This window comes from Chenopodium quinoa, unplaced genomic scaffold (assembly GCF_001683475.1).
Source record: "Chenopodium quinoa cultivar QQ74 unplaced genomic scaffold, ASM168347v1, whole genome shotgun sequence".
Taxonomy (NCBI): domain Eukaryota; kingdom Viridiplantae; phylum Streptophyta; class Magnoliopsida; order Caryophyllales; family Amaranthaceae; genus Chenopodium; species Chenopodium quinoa.
Window position 1 is genome coordinate 2,495,728 of NW_018744537.1, and position 20,158 is coordinate 2,515,885.

A 20,158-nucleotide genomic window follows, 5' to 3' on the forward strand; every position below is an offset into this window, starting at 1 on the left:
AGCGCACTCAAACACCAAGCGGTTAATACTCTTCAATTTACCAATCATTGTAATTCCCTGAATCATGTCATCTGTTCAAAAAGGAGTCAATATTACTCTACATTTGCGCATTGCATATTTGCATTACAATAGGTTGAAAAAAGGCACCATCAGGTTGAGCCATTTAAAAACTGCGCAAAAGAATCAAAAAATTGTCCTAGCTGCAGCCAATCTCTCTGGCCAAGCAACCAATTCTGTTTACTCTCACCTGCTTCCTTCAAGGCATTTTAAAATGCATGCTCACAACAGAAGATATCAGTATAACAAGCTGAGATCACAACTACAAATTATCCCTCAGCCATTTTAGAGCACCGTTTGCCACCGATCTGCCACAACCATTCATTTAGTTAGATGTGTAAATGTGCATAAACAACATATGTAACCTCAAAAGACAATTAGGAATAGCTGATTGGTAACATACAATGTATGATTCTATCAGAACAAAGTAGTATCCCAACTTAATGTATATCATGAACATATTTTTCAGACAAGTTGCGAGAAGAACATATTAAGCAGGAGTGTTTATGAAAAACTGTCCTACAAATTAAATTACATAAAACCTTAAATTAGAGCAGCACTGTAAGGATTTAGGGTGACCGGGAATGAGGGATGGAGAAAGCAAGAAAAGGCAAGATACAGGACGAAAATAACATAGAGGCATTATACTGTGGTTGGATAAGGGAATTTGAAGGAAGGGAAACAGGGGATCCATTTTCTCTTGTTTAAATAAGAGGGGGGGAAGTGAATGAAAAGAAGATTCAATTCCCTTCCCCTTTTTAATAAACCAACTGCTTCCAATATTGAAAAGATTTGGAAAAAAAAAATATGCAAGCTCACTTCCCTCCCCTTCCTTACTCCCGCATTTTACCTTTCCTTCCCCTATATGAAATTGTCCACATACTCTTTAAAGTAAAAATTGAAGGTTGAGAATTGTTGAAAATCAAAGGAAGAATAAACCTTGTTTATTCAATTATAATTTGCTTGACCATATGTAATACTTTTAGCTGGTCTTGGGTGAGACATACACATCACCCCTGAATGAATAAAAAGTTACCCTAACATTATATAAAATGTTTTATGAGACAAATTACCACTAGTAGACTAATAAAGTCGTACAAAGCGGTGGCAAATATGTTTGGATTGAAATTGACTCAGGTCACTTTAGTTTGGATCATATCCTGATCAGAGGCGGATCCACATTGTAACTAGGGGTAGCACATGCTACCCCAAGAAATTTGGTACAAAATTTTATAACTGCATATTTAGATTTAATGCTAATGCTTTGCTGCAATGGTAATGGATCTTTTTGCTAAACTATTGGTTGTCCCGGCAAGCCATCAAGGGTTCGAACCTCTCCTCCGACATTTTTAAGTTTTAACCCATCCTTTCTCTTTGTTCCAAATTACTTTTTTCCTTTGGACTATATTTAAAAAAAAAAAAAATTAATTTAAATTTCTTCAATACTCTTGTCAATAATAAAGATCTTTTTTTTCGTTTTCACAAATTAAATTATTTAATGAGTATGGAATATTTTGTTATTTGTAATGGTAAGTTAGATATAGTTCAAAACTACTAATTTTAATAAAACGAAAATTTATACACATTTCAATATTTAATACTCTGTATTACAGTACTTTGCAGCTTTTTGTTTTTTTTTTTTTTGAATTAGTTCTCAGTCATGCAAATGTATAGAAGTCCAGAATTCAATTGTTAATTACTATAACAATGTACTAACATAGGTTGTACCATTTTTGGCGAATGTTTTTGATAGGACCACCTAAATTAAGTTCGGTTTTTCAGTTATTCGATATGTTTTTTCGGTTTTAAATTTTTTAAACGACTACATGCTACCCCTGATTGGAAATCCTGGGTCCGCCACTGATCCTGATGATAGATCGTTCAGGTCGGGTATCTAGTCAAAACAGGTCTATTATAAATTAGTTTATTATGTAATATAGATCTATATTATTCAGATCATTTTCAGAGTGAGTCCATTCCATTTCGAGTAAAAGTTGGGTCTTCCAGTTTCGGGTACTATTCAGTCATTCAGGTAATTGCCTGGACAGGAGGACAGTTTGGAATGGATTGCTTTTCCACCAATATGTTGAGATTAGACAGTTATCATATACGTTCTTGTGTAAGTGTTTAAACCCATTGGTCCTAGTTCAACTAGAAAACATTCCAGATAGCAATTAAATATCTTCTAAACAGAGGTGTAGATACAACATATCAGTCTTCTTACATCAACAACATCCAAATAAGTAAATAGTAGCCCTTCCTATATATTGCAAATTCCAATCCAATTACAAGAAAAAACCTGTTTTTCATCTCTCATCAAAAAAAAAGGAAACAGAAATTACCTATGAAGTGCAGCCAAAAATTCAAAATGCATATTTTAAGTGAAATCAACAGAAAGACATGTATATTTATGAATCTTGCCAATATTTGACACAAGTCCACACGACAAACATCTCAATGAAAAGAAACTGAAAGCTCACTGATAAAAGATAAAGTTTGAAGGATTAAGTTAATTTACCCAGCAAAATCTTTTAATTTCTTCCACGGGTCATTCTGATCTCCTGATTCCTTGCTTTCTTCAGTATCAATACTTGCCTGAGTCTCCGGCGCTTCAACTTAACAAAAGGAGCACATGATTATTTTCTCATGATCAAAAAAATGGGAAACAAATGAAGCCTTTTCTTTAAATATGCAAAGTATTTTTTTTTTTTTTTTTGACAGGAAATATGCAAAGTTATTATCACTCGTATGTGAAAAACAAAGAGTCATGAAGTAAAATCTGTATATGCTTGGTCAACCAAGATACGAGTATATCATTTTCAGTAGAGTTGAGTGAGTCTCCAATGTTTGAAACCTTAGCTTCAAAATACATTGTGATAAACAAATGAATCTTAACCTGTTTTCTACTACTACTTTGTCATGAAGCAGTGAGTCAGTCAATTTTCAAATCAAGGTCTAACAGAGATCTTTTTTTATGATGAAGGGGTAAAGGCCATCTAACCCCTGGCAGAGGCCACTTGACATTCTGCATCTCTTTTTATAGGAGAAAAATCACTCACCAGCTTGTCGAGGCTGAGGACGAGGACGTGTACGGTTACTTTTCGTAGTACTAAGGACAGCAAGTTCTTCAAGTAATTCACGTTCTCGAACACTGTAAAAAGCAATACATATAAGGGCCCTTTCCGACTTCAAAGACAGTTTAAGTATATTAGGATCACATGACCAAGGACTCAAAGAGATAAATGATTCAAACAATAGCAAGTGATATATCCCAACATCAGTACTTATTAAAATACTCTGCAACTAGGCCAACAACACAAGCTAAAACCATTAATAAAGAGTTATGATTTGTATAAAACATGAAACCATATCAAAGAGCAAAGAAAACAATATTCAATGATATTTTTCCTCTTTCAAGAGAAAATAACTGCTTTTGGCTTCCTTTTTATTATTTCAGCTAAAGATCCATAAAGTTCACACAAAATGCCAAACACCGAAACACCATATTCCAATGAGTGAATTACATATATTGCTGCTAGAAGGAGAGGACCAGGAATCCTTCTCAAAAGTGAAAGTATCAATGATACCTAAGCCTGCTTGATAGAATCATAGTTTGAGCTAAATTATATTCCCAAAACCAAAGCTAACAAAGAGTAATTTGCAGCACCATGTATAACCTCAACCACAGTCATTGAATAAAAAGTGAAGTATCAAGTATGACAATCTAGCAATAACAAAGGATAATAAGCTCATTGGCGTCAAAGATCACCTTGAACCATCCATGAAATCAAGTCATCTAGAGATCTCACATACTCCTGCAACTCAGAGATTAGTTAAGCTTATTTACATACATCACCCTCATCTTAGATCTCCTGCTCTTTCCAAGATGTAGCCCACTCACCTTAGCAGACGACCTTATCATAAGAACTAACCATGCACACAGAGTAGCCTTATATACAACATTCTATATCCTAAAGAGTAGCTCTCTCCAAAATAGTGGTACCATAACAATCAGTGAGCACCTGCATATTTTCTCTATAGGGTTTCTGTTTCTAGGTCATCCAAAGTCAGAAATAGCCATAAAATAATAAAACTTATTTTTTTTTTTTTATAAAAAAAGGCCATTTCCAACCCAATTTCTTTATTAAGTGTGTCTCACTTCAATGAAGCACACTTACATACAAAAAAAAAATCGCTGCAGGACCCCAATCGTCCCGAGCATCAAGTTAGGAAAGTAAGGAGAGAGATAGATAGGAAAAAAAAAAAAAAAAAACTTGCCATACAAAGTGATGTTGCAACTATTTAGCAGCTCCTAAACAGGAAATTATGACAGAATTGGCAACAATCAAAACAAAAATGGAGGAAGTAGCAAATGACACCAGAAGTGTTAAGTTTAAAAAAGCTCAAGCTATCAAGAAATCATGTAAACATTTAACTAGAATATCAGAAATCATTAAGTATTACTCTGAGCACTTGATCTTAGCTGTTCAGCAGTGCAATAGTGAATGACCCCAAAAGGGAAGTTTAACTCTTGATGCGAGAAAGCTCTAGCCCCAAAATTTACCAGTTTCTTTCTTCCAAATTGCACCACTAAATTGCCAATAGATTCATCCTCCATACTTTAGCAAATAGCAATCTCACCTTTCTCTATCCTTCTTTTCCAAGCTACAGATACATCTTTCACAGCACAAAGTTGTGCACAAGTCATCCCAAACACAACTAAGATAAGTGCCAAAGAGATGAACCCAAGACCAGAAAAGTAAAATTAGTCAACAGACTCTCTCTCCTTGAGACTTAAATTAAAACAATTTGCAACAATATGAATTCTCTCCTAAGAACATCCTCTGTTGGGAACATTTGACAGCTACTGATGCAAGATTATATGCTTTAAACGAAGCTTACTTCTTCAAAAAAATCATAAGCTAGGAAATCCAGAAAGAAATTTTTCTCAATAAAGCTGCAAAAACTCTTGGCAGAATAGAAAACTATCTTATCATAATTTCATACTGTAAAACAACTTGCTATTCCCCTCAAGATTGCCCTACTCAAATGGCAGACCCTCCAAGAGCTTTACATTTGAATCTTCTTCCCTATCAATAATATGTCTTGATAAAGAATTACATGAACGCTTCTGATTACCTTTCATTATAACACTTCCTAAATAGTAGCCTCCTAAAGTGGGAAATGTGTCCTTAAGGGTTAATCCTCACATCAAATCATCAAAATGTTATGCTAAAACAAAACTCTAAAATTACTCTGCACTAAGAATTTGAACATTCTCCTAAAATGGATGGGAATATGCCTAATCAGTAAGAGAAAGAGACCTAGCTCCACCACCCTAGCCTCTCATAATTCAACTTGATGACACCCTTCAAAATTAGCTCATCTTCATTGCAATCTTAAAGCCCCTTACTCTTGAGAGCTTCATACATGGTACAAAGATAACAAGACTTCCAACTGGGTGACATATCATCCCAAATTCCCACTGAACCAATGAAACCCCTTATCAAAATCAATGTTGGGTGAAGATGAATCTCACAGTTTTGCACATTGCAGTCATCATGTAGTGAGTTGACCAAAATAAATACATTCCACTTTATCATTGTAATTCAAGTATTTTGAGAAAGCCATTAGATTTAATTCATACTTTCTAGAAACCCATCTTGTTAATTTGCATAGAAAAAAGGGGTTCTTAACCTTGATGATGATTAAAAAATGATTGTAAATTCATCTTATATATGGGTTTGATTGTGTACATTAGAATAGAAGTCTATAACAGATGTTGCAGCATCATATTTATAAAACATGTTACGTAACAGATATCGCGGAATGGCAAGTTGAGACCCAAAAACAGCCTTATTTCAGTTCCATGATAACCATGACCAACTATACCTTGGAATAGGTGCATAAAAGTTTCCTACAGGCAAGACAATTTTTTAGGAAAAGAGCATGGGTTTGCTAGATTTATGCTGAAATATTAGTCATAGAATTTCCCTCTTTTGTGAGAAGTTCAGGTAGTGTTAAAATCACTTACAGCCTCTAAATTCAAAACATCAGCCCCTTGTGAAAAAAATAAAACTGTAATAGTTGTTTTTTCTAAGTAGCCCAGAATCAGCTTTCAAATATGAGTAACTTACATCCAATTATAACCATCCCATAAAATGCAGGCATGAAATGGGAGCTAGAGAGGCTGGAGGCCTTACAAAAACTTAACATGGAAGGCTAGTAGAGAAGGGGATTTATGATAAATCAGGTGGAACTATCAACTAATGTTGTCACTAATGAGCTCTAAAGAAAGTATCAACCATAGATTTGAATGACCCAGGGGATTATTGGGAACAAAACTATAATCACTTCTGCTCTTTATTTACCATTATAGAGTGCACTATAATCACAAAACTATCATTGGGTAGCAAACCACTAAAAATGAAATGCCATTGTGAACTTCTCCCTTGTTAAAAGCTACATATATTTTTCAAATACACTTATACCCTAATCACAAACTTCAATCTGCAACGTAAACTGATGCAGGAAGTTCTCAAGGAAAGGAAGGTAAGTAGCTTCTGACCTCCATCCAAAAAAATAAAATAAAAAATAAAAAAATAATCAACCTTTAACATACAAAATAATTAAAAAGTGAAACAAACAATGCAAAATTTGCTCACCTGATGCGCTTTGGTATAGTAATTTTTACAGTAAACAAGTGATCGCCGCGTATGGAGGGTTTGTTCAGTTTCGGTACACCCTTCTTTGCAAGAACAAGGATGTCTCCTGGTTGAGCACCTGGTGGAACCTCCAAATCAATGGTCCCTTCAACAGTCTTAACCTGCAAAAGAAAAGGCAAAGTCCACTAAAAATGTAAAATTTAATTGAATGAGAACTAAAACATGTTAATACCTCCATTAGAGATCAATCAATGCAGGAAAGCCGTACATCTTATATCTTAGAGGATGGATTTCTATTATTCTAATACATCAAATAATAAAGAAAACTGCTCAGAACAAATATATCATCTGCCAACCTCACCCATGCTAGGAACTGACATCATTACAGCTCTAACAATGGCAGAAATTAGGGAAGAAAAATGGTGATTATATTGATAATATGAGAATTACACTAACTCGAATGATAATTCCACTTTCGAGAGGTGGATGCTCTCCAAGTATGAGCTTTCGAGAGGCTCACTCTCTCCCAATAACAAACCTCACAATATTCAACATGTTCTTATTCCTCCTAATGAGACATTTATAGAAAATCCCTCCTAACAAACCTCTAGCTTATTCCCCAAGATACTACTAATAGACTATGACTAACAAGCCCTTCCCCCAAATATTGATTCCTTGCAACCCAGCAGTCCCACACCAAAAGTCTGATACAATAATGCTTCAAAGCTATGTTAATCGGACACAGCTAATATCGCAAAGTGCCCGTGTCGACACGACACTTCACGGACACGAGACATGTGTCCGATCCTTCTCGGACACTTTCATTAAGAGAGGAGAGGAAAAAAGAGAAGAAACATGAAAGAAAAACATATCTTGTTCGAAAACCACCATTAATATAGAGAAGATGGAGAGAAGAAGATTGTCATTTATTAGGAGAATTTACCGCGGAAAGAATTATAATAAAAAAAATAGGAGTAGACATAATGAAAAATATAAATCTTTTGTAATATATAATTTATTTATGTAAATTTAAATGATGTATTGACGTGTCCCCGTACCCGTGTCCAAATATTGAACAGAGTCCCCGTGTCCTAAAATTTTGGAAAATTTTGGAACTTGCCGGATCGGACACTTGGACATGTGTCCGTGTCCGACACCCGTTCCCGAGTCCATGTAACATAGCTTCAAAGTATATACATGAATCGTAACATTTCAGACAGAGATAGTTCACTTAAATTTTAGACACTGACTCGGTGGGCATAGTGGTTGACGATGATTTTAGGAGAAGTCAATGTGACAACTGTCAAGTGACGAGGGCTGGAGGGGATCAGAGTGCATTTTACAACTTCAAAACAGTAGATAGCCTTTGTGCAAAGTGATATTTCAAACAATAAGCTTAATCACCAAGGTGCCATTAACACTAATCACTGGCATAGGTACATAATAATCCCATCTTTATATACCAAGAATAGTGAGAATATAATTAAGTGTAAGACTACAGCTGCACATTATGTTTAAATCTTGTCTTGAAGACTCTAAAAGACAGCCCATGGGTTTTACATGCATCCCATAAATAAATCCCATTACTAACACACATACCTAGAACCATGAACAGTGTGATGAATAGGCGGTGTAAAATTACAAATGTACTTTAAGTTTGAATCTTATCTTGAAGATTCTAAATCCAGCCTTTGGATTTTACAGGTATCAATAATGGCTATGAGTTATCCCGGAGGGAAGCATAATGCTTCCAAGATCACAGCACCACCAACCAAATTAAAGAAAAATTTAAGAAAGAAAGTTAAATATGATGGTAAACTTGCAAGGAATGGACAGGGTCTGTAGGACAGGTTATATTCCATTGTGAGGTTAACACCAGCTTATTTCTAGGCAGTTAGTAGAGACTAGAGAGCTCAAGTCCATAGTTAAACGGTACCATCACACAGCAATTTCAAATATGCCCCAGTTAATAATATCAAAGGAAAAATCATGTTTCAGTTTAAATTTGACCTTATCTGAGCGCCATCACTCACACATAAACCAAGATTACAGGGTAATGGGTCAAAATTAAATAGTTAGCAGTCTTAGCATACACCCCTGGAAGTTTACCAAGCAAATCCTTCTTCACAGCTTAAACACACAAAACTACTTATGAATCAAGTTACTATCTGATCCGTTCAGCATAGTTCCATCTCAATTACTGCAAGAAAACAGAATCGTAACTTTACCTTAACAACAGTGCCCAGTATGGCATCTATGTAGTTGATAGAAATTGCTGAACGGAGATTTATACCATCTCTTTGAATATCTGGTATCTCTTCAATATCAAGGTAAACAAAAAGATCTCCTGGGGGACCCCTGACACTCAAGAAAATCTGTTTCAATAAAATTAAAAAAATAAAAAGATAAAAAATAGAAAGCAGCCTGATTAGAAGTTACTATACATACCCCTTTGGTGCAGCATCACCCTCCCCAGCAACCCGGAGAACACTACCCTGGCTGACTCCAGGAGGAACTTTGATTTTGATATCCTTTTTAACACGAATTCGTCCCTCCCCAGCACATTTGCGACAATAATCTGCGATAACTTCACCATTGCCACCACAATTTGGACATACAGAAACCTAAGAAGACCAAAGACAAGGCATTGGAAAAATGAAGAATTGAGAAGCATAAGTCGCATACAAATTGATAATTACCATCTTAAATATTGGAAATGCTACGTCAACAAGATAACATTTCAATATGAAGATTATCGAACAAAGTTATACACAACTATCATAGTACATTGGAAGATTGATTTCCAGTGACTATACATATCAGTGAGGAGAATACTACAGTTGATTCAGTAGATGGACGCATATATTTTAACAAGCAGTTATCCAAATAGTTACAATTAGTGACAAATAAGATAAATAGCTTATTCTTCTTGCATGCAACGTAAAATTGCTGCTGCATTAACAAATATTAAACTTTACCTTTTTCTTAATCATCCTATCTACTACTCTGTATTTGCTAAGTTATGACTTTAGTAATCAGTATTTACTGTCCTCACTCCTCAATTCCTCATATCAAAAGATATATCATTATCTGAAACATAGAGAGTTCATAAAGTTCGTTATATCAATTCAGGCAAGAAACTTCCACCTAGTCCTGATCTACAGTTCTCAAAAACTTATTTAACTTCCAGCCTGACAGATGCCATGATTCATCTGTGTCACTCATAATCGGGATAAGGGATCTACATGGGTCAACATCAGAGAGTCTGATTCTTGGATTACAAACTTATAAGACGTGAAAATTTTTACACATGTAATATTTATAATGTCAAAGATAATGACGGAGAAGATTAAGGGGGGGGGGGGGGGGGGGAGAGGAGCTGGGGAGGACAGCAGAAGCCCAGTATATCAGTAATAAAAGTAGGTAACTCATGAAACCTTATAAGTCATGATTAAAAAGACGAAGATGCTCCTGTTTATTAGAATATGAGTCCTCTAAAATAATAATAACAGCCCTAAAGTAAGCCACCTGCTTCTGTACCTTCCTCTCTTTTCTCTCAATTCTACCTCCTCACTTTCTCTATCTTGAGAGGCCAAATTTTTTCATTCAAGGTGAAGTTAATATTTTTACATTTGGTCCTGGTTTCATGGCCAAAGAAGAATGTCAAATTATGCAGGGATCATATCCCTCTACATTAAACCCATTTTACAAGGTCTCATGACTCGTATCTTAGATCAGATCTACACACAATACGTGCTATTTTTAGTGTCATAGTGGAGCCTTATTCCCTCTACGGCTCGACCAAGAGGCAAAAAAGGGAAGCAAAATAGCCAAATAATTTAGCAATACATTAACAAACAACTCCCAATCTGTATTAGATTGCTGAGGATGAACTGCTTTTCTTAAGTTAATTTTTAATTGGAAGGACATCTTGAGAGGGGGTGTCACCCACTCACCCCTATACAAAAGGAGAACTGGAGACAAAAACATTCACACCTTCAAGCTAAATAAACATTCATGGTATTTTATACAAAGTCGCATAAAAATAAACTTGGAACCCATAAACAAAAAGCTAAACAACCAAAAGTTTGTCTCTTCCTTCCCATCCACGTGAAACTCCAAATTGCAATAGGGAGCAAGTTACACAATTCAACAACCCATTTGTCCCAGTAACATATCGTTTGAGCCACCAATACATCTTTGACATTTCCAAGGTGAACCCATCAAACCCCATGCATAGCTACTTTAACATGTATGACCACCCCAGTACAAAGAAAAAATAAAGGGTGACTGATTGTATTCTCAAGTGAACTGACATGAATATATTATGCACAAAAGATTAAAAGGTGTACTGACTGTACTCTCATTGAAACTCAAATATATTATGCAACTAACAAATTGATAAATTGGGTTCTTCTTAAATAGAGAAAAATCCATTTGACAAAGAAAATATAAGCACTTTAAGCATTTTTTCAGTTTATAATATAATTAGAGCGGAAAAGGACAACATTTTTAGCCAAAGACTAAAGTTAAAACTTGAAAGTAGAGTTGCCTAGCTTGCTTCTGATGTTTGTAGATTTGGTACAATTTTAATATAGAACCTTAATCGAGTATGACAGAATAACTTCTAACCTGTGAGAACAAACCAAAAGGCGTCTGCTCAGTTCTCATCACCTGACCCCTTCCTCCACAAGTTGAGCATATCCTCATCTTAGATCCAGCTTTTGCCCCACTCCCAGCACAAGCCTCACATGTTTCCAAATGCGAAAGTTCAAACTCTTTCTCCACCCCAAAAATAGCCTCAGAAAATCCTAAAGTCATGTCGTAGCTGAAACACTTTAAAATCATGAGTCAACTTCATCATCAATTTAGAAAAGTAGTGATGAAAGGAAGTTCTATGCACTATATTAAAACTTAAGCTAAAATTAAGAGCTTGGACCATCGGGAATCAAGTAAAGTAAGAGCAAGGGACCAGAAAAATAATAACGGGAAATTCGTAATGAGTTTTATAGTAGCTCTGAAAAATGGAACTAGACTCACCGTATATCGTCACCTTTTGTAACAGTAGCCTGTCGACGTGTTCCAAATGCAGAATCCATCCCTGGGAAGCCACCCATACTTGCTCCAAAGAAAGTCTCAAAAAGATCAAATGGATTGGTCTTTTGGGGAGAGGATGGATAGAGGTTAGACACACATCAGATATTATTGTATAGCAGAAAGGGAAACATAAAGAGCAAATTCAGAAACTTCATTACCGTGTAAGCACCAGCTCCTCCTCCAACTGCACTTTTCAGTCCATCTTCACCATACTGATCATACAAAGCCCTCTTTTTGTCATCTGATAACACCTGACAGTATTGTACTTTAACGTTCAAAAGGTAATATGAAAGGTCTGGAAATTCCACAGATCATAAGAAGATATTCCTCCCAAATAAGTCCAGAATTAGTTGATTTAGATCCCACAAGGGCTTCATCACAGAAAGCTAAACGTGATCTCTTTGAACAACTCCATTACTTTTAATGTAAGACATTGGAGCACCAGAAGTCACAGGATAGCTAGATCTTGTTAAACAAGGTTAGCACAAAATAACGGTTAAGGAACCTTAGGATGACAACAGTCACATGTTAAATGGTCTTGCCTTTTTATTCCTAGGGAGCACAGCAACATCCACAAGCAAGAATTTCCATCAAACCATAGAAAGGGTTAACAATAATTGAACTCAAGGTATTAATTTCTTTTAGTCTAATAATGGCTAATTATCTTATATTGTTGATCAGTTTGATCGTGCTTTCAGTCAAGAAAAAATTAAAGCCCTAAAGGCGAGTGGAAGACAGTTCTACATGTTTTACACACATGATTCTTGATAATGATTTAGAAACCATGCTTAAGAATAGAGGGTTAATGAAGACCATGCAGCTGCTGCTACAGCTAAGTGTCACTGAAAGGACCATTGTACCTGTGATGGACCTTAGACTATAGAGATGCTTAAGGCAAACAAGCAATGCCATAATGGATTCATCACTGTACAACCTTAACAAATTGAAAGAGTCTCTTTTGACACAAACACAAATTAATATGACAATCGACATTCGACAATGACTTCATTTCACAATAAAAGCAACATTTGCTTTGGCAGGATAATACAAGAAACTGAATATAATATTTCGTAAATTCTAAGCAACGTCAAACAATGAGAACCCCCTCCCTTTAACTTACCAAGATATTACCAACCTGAATTTGTATCAGTGGCAAATAGTGTTTCCATGATATTAGCAAAAGAAATAACATGCACTACCAGCACGTATATGCAAAGCAGCAAAGATATCATAAAGCGGGATATAGAAGTAATTGAAGAACATAATGAGAGTCAAGATACCATTTGCTCACTCTTTCCATGCAAGATAATGAATTAATGATCCAACATTGTTTCTTTATAACATGCATTAAATTGACTTTATCAAAGTCAAACTAAACCAAACATATTCCAGCCTTGAGTTCTAAGCTAACCCAAATTCATGTTCCTTAACCATATTTTGCAGGCAACCTTGATTGATCATAAATAGAATTAGGTGACAATCCACAAGAGGATGGGCAATATAACACGCTGACAATCCACAAGAAAATGAAAAATACTAGGAAATATTGTAACAGATCATACAACTTCAGTTAATATTTTATGAACCGATAACATACAATAACAACTAGCCTTACTTTTGACATACCTCATAAGCTGCACTAATCTCCTTGAACTTTTCTGTTGCCCCAGGTTCCTTGTTAACATCCGGATGAAACTAAAATAGAAAGATACAATCCTCAAATCAGGAGCTAACATATAATAGGAATAAGAGACTACATATCTAGAGAGAGAGAACAGCTCTTTCCATGGACCAAGAACTATAGAGAGAATGAAAACTTCAACGTTCTAACGAATAAAGCATAAGTAGACACGGAACCTCCTAGTCATGAATAATCAATATGGAGAATATTTTAGCCTGAACATGTTGCATTGACGTAAAAGTCAAATGCTTCATCATTAGCTTCCAAGGCTACTACTGCTAACTACGTCACTGTCCACAGCAAGTAGAATGCATTTACGTCAATATTAAAGTTCATCTTCATCACACAAATGCATGATCAGTCAAGTATTTATTTATTATAGGAAATTGAGATAGCACAAATTACACAAGTACACATCACGGGCATTAATCTTTGCTTGAAGACTATATTGCACACTTCACAGTCATTAATCTTCGCTTAAATACTATATTGCCACGCACTATTCCAATTTCACCAATGAACAGGAAATTCGAGTACACAATAATGTGTACAATACCTAGTTCACTCCACATTTCCCAAAATTCAAGTTATATGCATCACTAAAAAGAGCTCCTATCCACTGAAAGTGGAAACCGATCGACGAATCAAATAAATACTAGATCCGTTATGCAATCACACCACTTCTTAACACAAAAACCTCCAAACATATTACAATTCTACTTAGCAACAATCATAACCTTTTTCTCTAACTACCTTATCTCTATAAACTTACACTTCATAATAATAATCATAACTAACAAAACCTAAATTCAAATAATACAATAACTCAACAAAAACACAACTAACTCAAAATCATCAAAAAAAAAATTCAACAAAAAATTAAAAGCAAAAACTACCTGCCGAGCTAACTTTCTATAAGCAGCTTTAATCTCTTTAACAGAAGCAGACCTAGAAACTCCTAAAGTTGCATAATAATCCGACGAAGCAGCGCGTACTACAAACCTCCGCTTCCTCTTACTAAACTGTGAGTTATTCCGATAAGCCGGCGACGACGAAAGAGCGATAAAATTGCAATTCGACCGGAAACTGAGGCTTCCGCCGCCACCACTGCCGCCGATTCCGCCATTGATAAAGGAGGAGGAGCTTATCGACGGAGAATGTGAGCGGTCGGTGGAGGCAGTGATAGTGAGAGAAGGTGAGAGAAGATAGAAAGGTGTGGTCGCCATTTTTTGTTTTTTTATAAATTTTTTTTGTTTTAGTTTTAGTTTTAGATTTTGTTGAATTATGAATTGAAGGAGAAGAAAATGTGTTGAATTGAAGTGTTCATGTGTGATTGATTATTGAAGGGTGTAAGAAAATGGAGGAGTTTGAGGAGGAAGTACCCAGAAAAACAAAAAGATTGTGGTGTGACCGTGTGAGAATGTGTGGGAAAAATTGAGCCTCTAATTTTACAGAAACTGATTTCGTTGCCTTTTAGTTTATTGTTTACCCCTACTTTTTTGGAAAATATAATACATTAATACGGATCGATTTATAGGTTTGCTACGTTGATAAAACACTTGTGTGTGGAATAATCTTAATTATCGATTAATTTAGAATATTTCTTTTGGTATCTTATACTCTGTAATTCATAAGTCCGTATAATCATAATAGTTTTGAGTGGAATATAAATGTATATACTATCTCTGTTCCTTTTTATTTGCTCCAAAAGGATGAAGTCATTTTTTAAATTTTTGGTTAAAAGAGTTGACGAGAGAGATAAGTGGTGGGGTTAAATGCAATGGTTGTGACGTGTGAAAGTAAAGTTGTGCTTTTCACAATTAAAAATAGTATGGACAAACTCAAAGAGACGAACTAAAAAGGGAAATAGGGTAAATATTAAGGGACAAAGGGAGTACAAAACACCAAATTCGTTACTTTTTTTGTTGTTGATCATATGGCGCGATTGTGTATGAATTAAATTGGGTTATGTTGGATACTTGAAATAAAACCTACAGTACTAAATTGATAGCATTCTCAACTCTATTTAGTTTCGATTATTTTAACAACATACATTTCCACAAAATAAAAGAATATAATTTCCTCAAAAAAAAAAAAGAATATAAGAGAGTTTCTCAAAAACAAAACTCAAGTCCGATTGTCCTAAGAGTGGCTCATGAAACATAATCCTAAAAAAGGCATGTCCTAAATTCTAATAAAACATGATCCGAGATGGTAAATTACTCCGTATTTGCTTAAGCAACAAGATTTACAATCCTATGCTGCGCAATAACTCGTGTTATCACCTGGTGAGTCCTTTTTTTTTCTGAATAAAATTCTATTAAAGAAAGAAATCTTATACAAAAATAATTCCCTAATCTTATACTTTGACAATATAATTACTTAAAATACGTATTAAATCATTTTCTACATCATTAAACTTTTAGGTTTTTTTTTTGTTTATAAAAACTTAATTATAACGATAGTTTAATAATGATTATCAAAAATTACTATGCATGGCACGATAACTAACCTAGTAAACCTCAATCGCAAAAACTTTTGGAAAAGGAAATGACAAAAAGCTGGACTTGGTATCAAAGTCCAAAGGCAAAATTTACAAGAATCTAATTGTTTAGCTTACCCTATCAACTTGCTATTTATATCAACAGAATCATTTTATTGCATGTTGTTCTCTTTTTGCCCCATTTTGGCTTCCTTGCATCTTAATTAACTTCAGCAAGAAGGTTTAGTTCATAGGAACTTGTGTTTAAAACTTTTATCTTCACCTTGTTCATAAAGAATTAAATTGCTCAACTCTTCCTTGCAGCCACAAAAAGATTGTACACATCCCGTTCTATCAATACACAAAGTATTTTTTTTTTTCTTTCATTAAATCATCAGTTGTAAGATGCCAAATAAATTTATCATTGCATCTGATCAACTCGACCATAAATTTAGAAGAATAAAATAAAGAATAACATATTATGGCCCTCCAAATTTTAGCTTAGGGCTTCTAAAATTCTAAACAAGGCCTTACATAGGTAATTGGCTGAGCACTTAACCTATTCATACTACAGATATTACATCTTTAACTTAAAAGGCATCTCGATGAAATTGTCCAGGAATAGAACTGCTTTGTTGAGCTTGCTTAAGATGCATACTCAGCGTATAATTAGTAATCTGCAAGCACATGGAAAAACACAGTTAGTTGGCAAAAAGTCTTTGTAGCATGGCCTCTAAACACATCAAAATCTGAAATAAGAATAGGGGTGATAACAGACCTCGAGTCTCCTCAACTGCTCCTGATATTGTGGAAGAAGCTGCTTCAGTTGCTGCACTTCTTGGTTCTTATCATCATACTCCTTTTGTCGCTCATGCTGAATTTGAATACCACGTTTAAGGATACCATTATCATTCATAAGTGCCTGAATTTGCTGCTTCAGCATCATATTTTCCTACATAAAGGATCACCCAATATATGTAAGACTAAGATAATTCATTCTGCAGAAAAGCAAAACAGAATAAATTAATTTATCTAACACTATACTGAAGGAGTATTATATTATACCTTCTGATAATTCTCTGTAGCCTCAGCAGTTGCACTATCCCTTATTGATTTCTCTAGAACTTCCAACACCTTAACAATACGGGATCGTAAGTCATCTACAGTAGTTGCACCCACCGTCTCTCTAAGAAATAATTCCACCCATTGAGCACCATCTGTTGGGAGGTTGTTCTGGGCAGAAGAATCAGCAGTAGGAACAGCTTGTTGCTGAGCAGAAAAACCACCTGCAAAACAAAAGACGTGTTATAGATATTCTCTATTTGGACAGATAACAAACTTCAGCACCATACTAAGAGAATGGATAAAAACACACCTTGTTCCACATGTGCTTCCTCATGATTCACAGACCCCGGATTTTCCTCAGAGGATCCTAAACATAACTCATGCAGTCTTTTAATTGCAGCATCTATGTCATCACCACATTCATCCAGAGCTCTTTCTAGAGTCTGATCACCAAAGAAAGGCAAAGATTAAACAATATGAGTGGATGAAGGCTAAGCAACAAAATGCAGAGTGTGTAAAAAACTAGCTCCCAGAAACTACTAATACCCAGTAAATAACATAAACATAGACGACGCAAATAAACAATAATACAGCATTACGCACAACATACAATATAAGCGCAACATTTGGCCATAATTATGCGACCCCAGCTCCCAAACCTAATCAGCCACCTTCTAATGTTAAGAAAGATGAGATTTAAACTTTCCCATATTACTATAATGATACCCTAATTAAAATTTAAAAGAAACATAAAACCCTTACATCAGGCAAATTCTACTGTTAACCAAGGCTAATTTTTTTGTGTGTTTGCTCATTCAAGGAGTCTTTAAATAAGCATCTGGGCAAAATATAGCATTGGTTGTACCATGGATACTTTGGTGAGATAAAGACAGTTTATAATGGAGAGTGATTTAGCTAAATTCCTTTTCAATGACCCAAATCAAATGTGGCCTGTTATTTAGTGAATCGGGAGGACAGGGTATAGGTATTAGCTAAAATCCGGCAAAATTTAATATTTTGACTCATAAATCTAATGAGACACAGGAGGACCAAACTGTAACAATAAAAATTAGACAATATAATTACATTTTCTGTCTAAAAGAATGTCTTAATCAATTAATTCCAATACATATTTATGTTCCCATAGGAACTACAAGGGATTTGAATCATACTTTGAGTGAAAATTCATTGATTAATTCAGCACTACTATTGTCTGTGAAATTGTAAATTGACCCAATACTATAAATCAATACTAAGTAAGCATCAATGGCTAACAAGATTAAGCACTTGTGGTCATACCGATGTCAACTAGCTTAATTAGTTAAAGTCTCGGCCTCTCCAGGCCTCGGGTTGAATCCATTCTATCAAAACAACACTACTAATTCCGACAGAAAACAAAGATCCTACAATTGCAATAAAATTATTTCAAAACACTACAATCTCAATCAATTGAAAGCAAGAAATTAAAAAAGAAAAAATCTATATTACCTGATGGTCCATACGAGGGAAGGTTTCCCTAAGCTTATCAAGCAGAGAGCTCCTCGGCGGTGGAGACGGAGGCGAAAATGGCGAGAATCGAACAGGGGAAGAAGACGAACAACGAAGCTTCTTAGATACAGGTGTGGTGGAAGTTTGTTCTTCAAAAAAAGATCTCTTTCCACACACAATTGCAGACATCTTAAGATGCTTCTCGATTCTTTCCGATCTCAGAGAAATCCTCTGAGTCTCAAAACGACCCCAGAAGTTTAATCGAATCCCCAATTTCTCCGAATCCAACGTCGATTAGAAAACAAGACGAAATTTGAAGGATCGGAATTCAAATTAGGAAAAGGGATATAGGTTGTGTAAGTTAGGGTTTTGAATTGGGGATTTTTCTGAAATTGGGGGTTTTGAGAGAGAGACAAGGAGGAATTTCTGGTTTCTTGTTGCTGGTTTGAGGGCTTTATATAATGTGGTCAAGGTGTTGGCTTGGTGGATCGGCCAATCCAAACGAGTAATTGTGCGGTAATTGTGTTTTTTCTTTTTTAATTATTTCCTTTCTGCTTTATCTCTTTATCTACACTACCTTACTATGTTAATTTAACAATAATTTTTTAAAAAAGTTATATTTTTAATTTAAACAAATACTTGAATTTCTTTTTTTTTAAAAAAAATAACTTGAATTTTATGTTATATTGATATCAAAAGTTACTCGTATTGATCATTAAACATTTTTTTAAAATGTAAATTTCATGATTATAGGATTTTATACAAGGATGAAATTTAATGTTATTTATAACCCGTGCAATGTACTTATATACGTCATATGTCCCAATTTTGTTGGCATGTTTTGACCGACACAATACTTTATAGCATACTTTGACTGGCACAAGTATTCTATACAAATTTAAGTGATTTATTTTTTGTGACAATTAATGATTAAGGTTTTTTTTTATTTTTATTTATATTTGTAGTTATTGAGTTGTAGTGTTATTATTATAAATAAATCAACAAATATATAATAAAAGTTAAAGTGTTAATCATGGTTGGAACAAAAAAAAAATCAAAGGAAAAAAATACGATGTCAAATGATACGGAGTACGGGAGTAAAACATTATTCTAATAATATTACTTTATATACGTAATATATGTTTGTTTATTATAGAAAATACCTATTATAAAATATATGAAAGATATGTTAAAATATTTTCATTGCATATACAATATACTTAGAATATTGTTGCCAAATTGAAAGTTAGATATTATAGGATATATAAATTAATATGCATGAAAAAAAAAAGTGAAAGTGGCGGGAAATTTTTCAATCAGAACATGACAAGTGTCATGTCAGATTCGCTTTTAGTATTATATTATTGATTGATTCATATATTAACATTAAATAGCAATGAAAATAAATATGAAAATGTGTTGTTGAAACCGTAACATATAGTAATAATATTTCAACATTATTTGGTTTTTGTTCACTTTAACATAGATTAAAACTTAAATTACTTATGTTAAATTAGAATTGATAACTAACACGGTATTTTTTCCGTCTCTAACTAATATATTGGCTCTATATAAAGTCAAGTTTAATGAATAGAAATACCAAAAACATTCTTCTTTACGTAA

General features: G+C 34.5%; 2 protein-coding genes across 4 annotated transcripts; both read right to left on the minus strand.

The window, feature by feature from the left end:
- Positions 1–7: 7 nt before the first annotated feature.
- On the minus strand, positions 8–15,110 carry LOC110698641 (chaperone protein DnaJ-like). Of its 3 annotated transcripts, XR_002506759.1 has the most exons (12): positions 14,397–15,109; positions 13,446–13,514; positions 11,978–12,070; positions 11,763–11,881; positions 11,355–11,550; positions 9,171–9,346; positions 8,951–9,080; positions 6,723–6,883; positions 3,117–3,208; positions 2,576–2,672; positions 248–365; positions 8–71 (listed from the first exon to the last, which is right to left on the minus strand). XR_002506759.1 is itself a non-coding variant. In XM_021876119.1 (11 exons), exons 1-11 carry the CDS (start codon positions 14,724–14,726, stop codon positions 320–322), a joined length of 1,503 nt encoding a protein of 500 aa, XP_021731811.1. In that variant the 5' UTR covers positions 14,727–15,110; the 3' UTR covers positions 8–319. The 3 variants fall into 3 exon arrangements, 2 of the variants coding, with proteins under 2 accessions (XP_021731811.1, XP_021731810.1); XM_021876119.1 differs by having other exon boundaries at positions 8–365; positions 2,576–2,666; positions 14,397–15,110; XM_021876118.1 differs by having other exon boundaries at positions 8–365.
- Positions 15,111–16,331: 1,221 nt separating this feature from the next.
- LOC110698643 lies at positions 16,332–18,964 on the minus strand. The gene is made up of 5 exons (XM_021876122.1): positions 18,536–18,964; positions 17,358–17,490; positions 17,048–17,268; positions 16,761–16,934; positions 16,332–16,659 (listed from the first exon to the last, which is right to left on the minus strand). Exons 1-5 carry the CDS (start codon positions 18,722–18,724, stop codon positions 16,573–16,575), a joined length of 804 nt encoding a protein of 267 aa, XP_021731814.1. The 5' UTR covers positions 18,725–18,964; the 3' UTR covers positions 16,332–16,572.
- Positions 18,965–20,158: the final 1,194 nt, after the last annotated feature.

Bases quoted from the DNA above. Each gene is read 5' to 3' on its own strand.
- LOC110698641 (XM_021876118.1), bottom strand. From the start codon at position 14,726: ATGGCGACCACACCTTTCTATCTTCTCTCACCTTCTCTCACTATCACT. The intron at 11,882-11,977 runs GTAATGAAGTTT...TCTCCCCAAAAG, and splicing joins GAGGAGCTGGTGCTTACACG to ACCAATCCATTTGATCTTTT. The intron at 9,347-11,354 runs GTTAGAAGTTAT...TGGTCTTCTTAG, and splicing joins CTTTTGGTTTGTTCTCACAG to GTTTCTGTATGTCCAAATTG.
- LOC110698643 (XM_021876122.1), bottom strand. From the start codon at position 18,724: ATGTCTGCAATTGTGTGTGGAAAGAGATCTTTTTTTGAAGAACAAACT. The intron at 17,269-17,357 runs GTGTGTTTTTAT...TTTGTTTTGCAG, and splicing joins GGAAGCACATGTGGAACAAG to GTGGTTTTTCTGCTCAGCAA. The intron at 16,935-17,047 runs GTATAATATAAT...TCCTTTATGTAG, and splicing joins CTACAGAGAATTATCAGAAG to GAAAATATGATGCTGAAGCA.